This window comes from Arachis ipaensis, chromosome B2, assembly GCF_059453495.1.
Source record: "Arachis ipaensis isolate K30076 ecotype BB chromosome B2, ASM5945349v1, whole genome shotgun sequence".
Taxonomy (NCBI): domain Eukaryota; kingdom Viridiplantae; phylum Streptophyta; class Magnoliopsida; order Fabales; family Fabaceae; genus Arachis; species Arachis ipaensis.
Window position 1 is genome coordinate 109873681 of NC_142437.1, and position 2183 is coordinate 109875863.

General features: G+C 36.1%; 1 protein-coding gene across 1 annotated transcript; it reads left to right on the forward strand.

Annotated features, from left to right (window-relative positions):
* The first annotated feature begins 505 nt into the window (after nt 1-505).
* LOC107625763 (large ribosomal subunit protein uL15x) lies at nt 506-1246 on the forward strand. Its single transcript, XM_016328467.3, has one exon. It carries the CDS (start codon nt 590-592, stop codon nt 1031-1033), a length of 444 nt encoding a protein of 147 aa, XP_016183953.1. The 5' UTR covers nt 506-589; the 3' UTR covers nt 1034-1246.
* The last annotated feature ends 937 nt before the right edge of the window (nt 1247-2183 follow it).

Consider the following 2183-nt stretch of genomic DNA (forward strand, 5'->3'; position numbering starts at 1 on the left):
TGCCATTTGAGCTATTACTCATTAGCAATTAAAAAATATTACTTTTTCAACATCTTTTGTATATTTTTATATGATTAATAGTATATTACGCAAAACTAACTTTTTTCTAAGAGATTTTCGGCAAAAATTTTGCTAGAGAGCCAATGGACTATTTATATAATGTGTACAATGAATTATTTATTTGGTCCAAGATGAGTTAAAAAAATGAACATCCAGAATAAAATATTATTAATTTCTCAAACACAATACACTCATACTATTCAAAATAACCATTCGGATACCAGGGATAATAAATATTTAATATCCTATTGAATTGAACATCTCTAAACCCAACTATACATATTGTACAAATATTCCATCGGTTCCTTCCTTCGGCAATTAAGGATTTGTGCCCAAAACATAAAGATCCAATTTTCACAATTAAGTGTTTTTGTTAGAATCTAAGGTCAGCCCACACGGCTCAAGCCCATAACAGCAAAAGCTCCTCACCCAATTATAAAATACTCCCAAACACCCAAACCCTAACCTGCTAGCTCTGTCCGCCGAACCCTACGTTCACTTCACATTCACAGGGAGTGCTCGATTGAAAATGACAACCCGCTTGAAGAAGAATCGCAAGAAGCGCGGTCACGTGAGCGCTGGGCACGGTCGTATCGGAAAGCACCGCAAGCATCCTGGAGGTCGTGGTAACGCCGGTGGCATGCACCACCACCGAATCCTATTTGACAAGTACCATCCCGGATACTTCGGTAAGGTAGGTATGCGCTACTTCAACAAGCATCGCAACAAGTTTTATTGTCCAACCGTGAACATTGATCAACTCTGGTCCCTGGTCCCGCAAGAGGTGAAGGATAAGGCTTCCGAGGAGAAGAAGGCTCCGTTGATCGATGTCACGCAGAACGGTTACTTCAAGGTCTTGGGAAAAGGTGTACTCCCTCAGAATCAGCCTGTTGTCGTGAAGGCTAAGCTTATTTCCAAGCTCGCTGAGAAGAAGATCAAGGAGAATGGCGGCGCCGTCCTTCTCACCGCATAAGTTTCTTTTTAATTTTTTTTTTCGTTTTCTTGTGATCTGTCCGTTCTTGTTATCTGGGATCTGTTTTGAGACTGTTACACTGATTTCTTCGATTTAGCTGTTAGTTTTAATTTTAATTACTTTTATGGATATTTTTTAGAATGCACACAGGAAAACCTGCTTGGTTCAATTCAATATAATTTTAGTTACCTTTTCGAAGGGGTTTCTCCTTAATTACACAATACATAAACACTTTGCATCTCTCATCAGTTTTTAGGGTTGGGAGAGCCAAGGACATTCAAGGGTGCTTGGCCAGCAGATCCCCTAGCATGTGCTGCCTCCGCTGCTGCTAACAAATAAACGAAATAATAATTGTAATAATAATAACAATTATTCATCTAACAGGTAAAAAATATAATTACTAGATTAAAGTGGAAGAAAGAAAAAACACTTACAGCCGGTAAAAAATATAAGAGTTAAATCTGAAAGTAGTGTCTGAACTTATACTTGAGCTTCAAAATAATTCCTTAAATTAAAAATTACTGAACTTATACTTAAGCTTCAAAGTAATTCCTTAAATTAAAAATTACTCAAATTCGACTCCAAAACTAAATTACTCAAATTCGACTCCAAAACTGTCTTCCAGTCTCACGGTAATTTCTAAAATAATTTCTATCTATTCTTGTCATTGGAGATCACTAAAGCGATATCGTTTTATATCTATTTAAGAAAAAAATCCAACACTAAAACGACATTGTTTTATATTTATTTAAAAAATAAAAACCCAGCCTTTCCTGATGTTCAATTGTAAGTTTGTAACATACTAACATTGAAAATTCAAAGGTTAAGTACAATTTTAGTCTCTAAGGCATAGGTCTAAAATTTATTTCATTTTTGACTTTTTTTTCGCTATAAAATGGTCTTGAAGGTTTCAATTTGTTTTAAAATCGTTTTTTTTACCAAAATTTTATTTTTTATTACTAAATTATTCTTAATTAAAAAATATAAAATAAATATAAAATAAAAAAAAAGAAAGAAAGAAAACAGAGAGTCATATGGGGAAGGGATCACGAGGGGGTGGGGGGCGCCGTCGTCGCCGATGAGCTGCGTCGTCATACTGGACTCGTCGCCGCCGTTGAGCCACCGTCGCTGACCGTGAAGAGAGAGGGGG

Bases quoted from the DNA above. Each gene is read 5' to 3' on its own strand.
- LOC107625763 (XM_016328467.3), top strand. From the start codon at position 590: ATGACAACCCGCTTGAAGAAGAATCGCAAGAAGCGCGGTCACGTGAGC.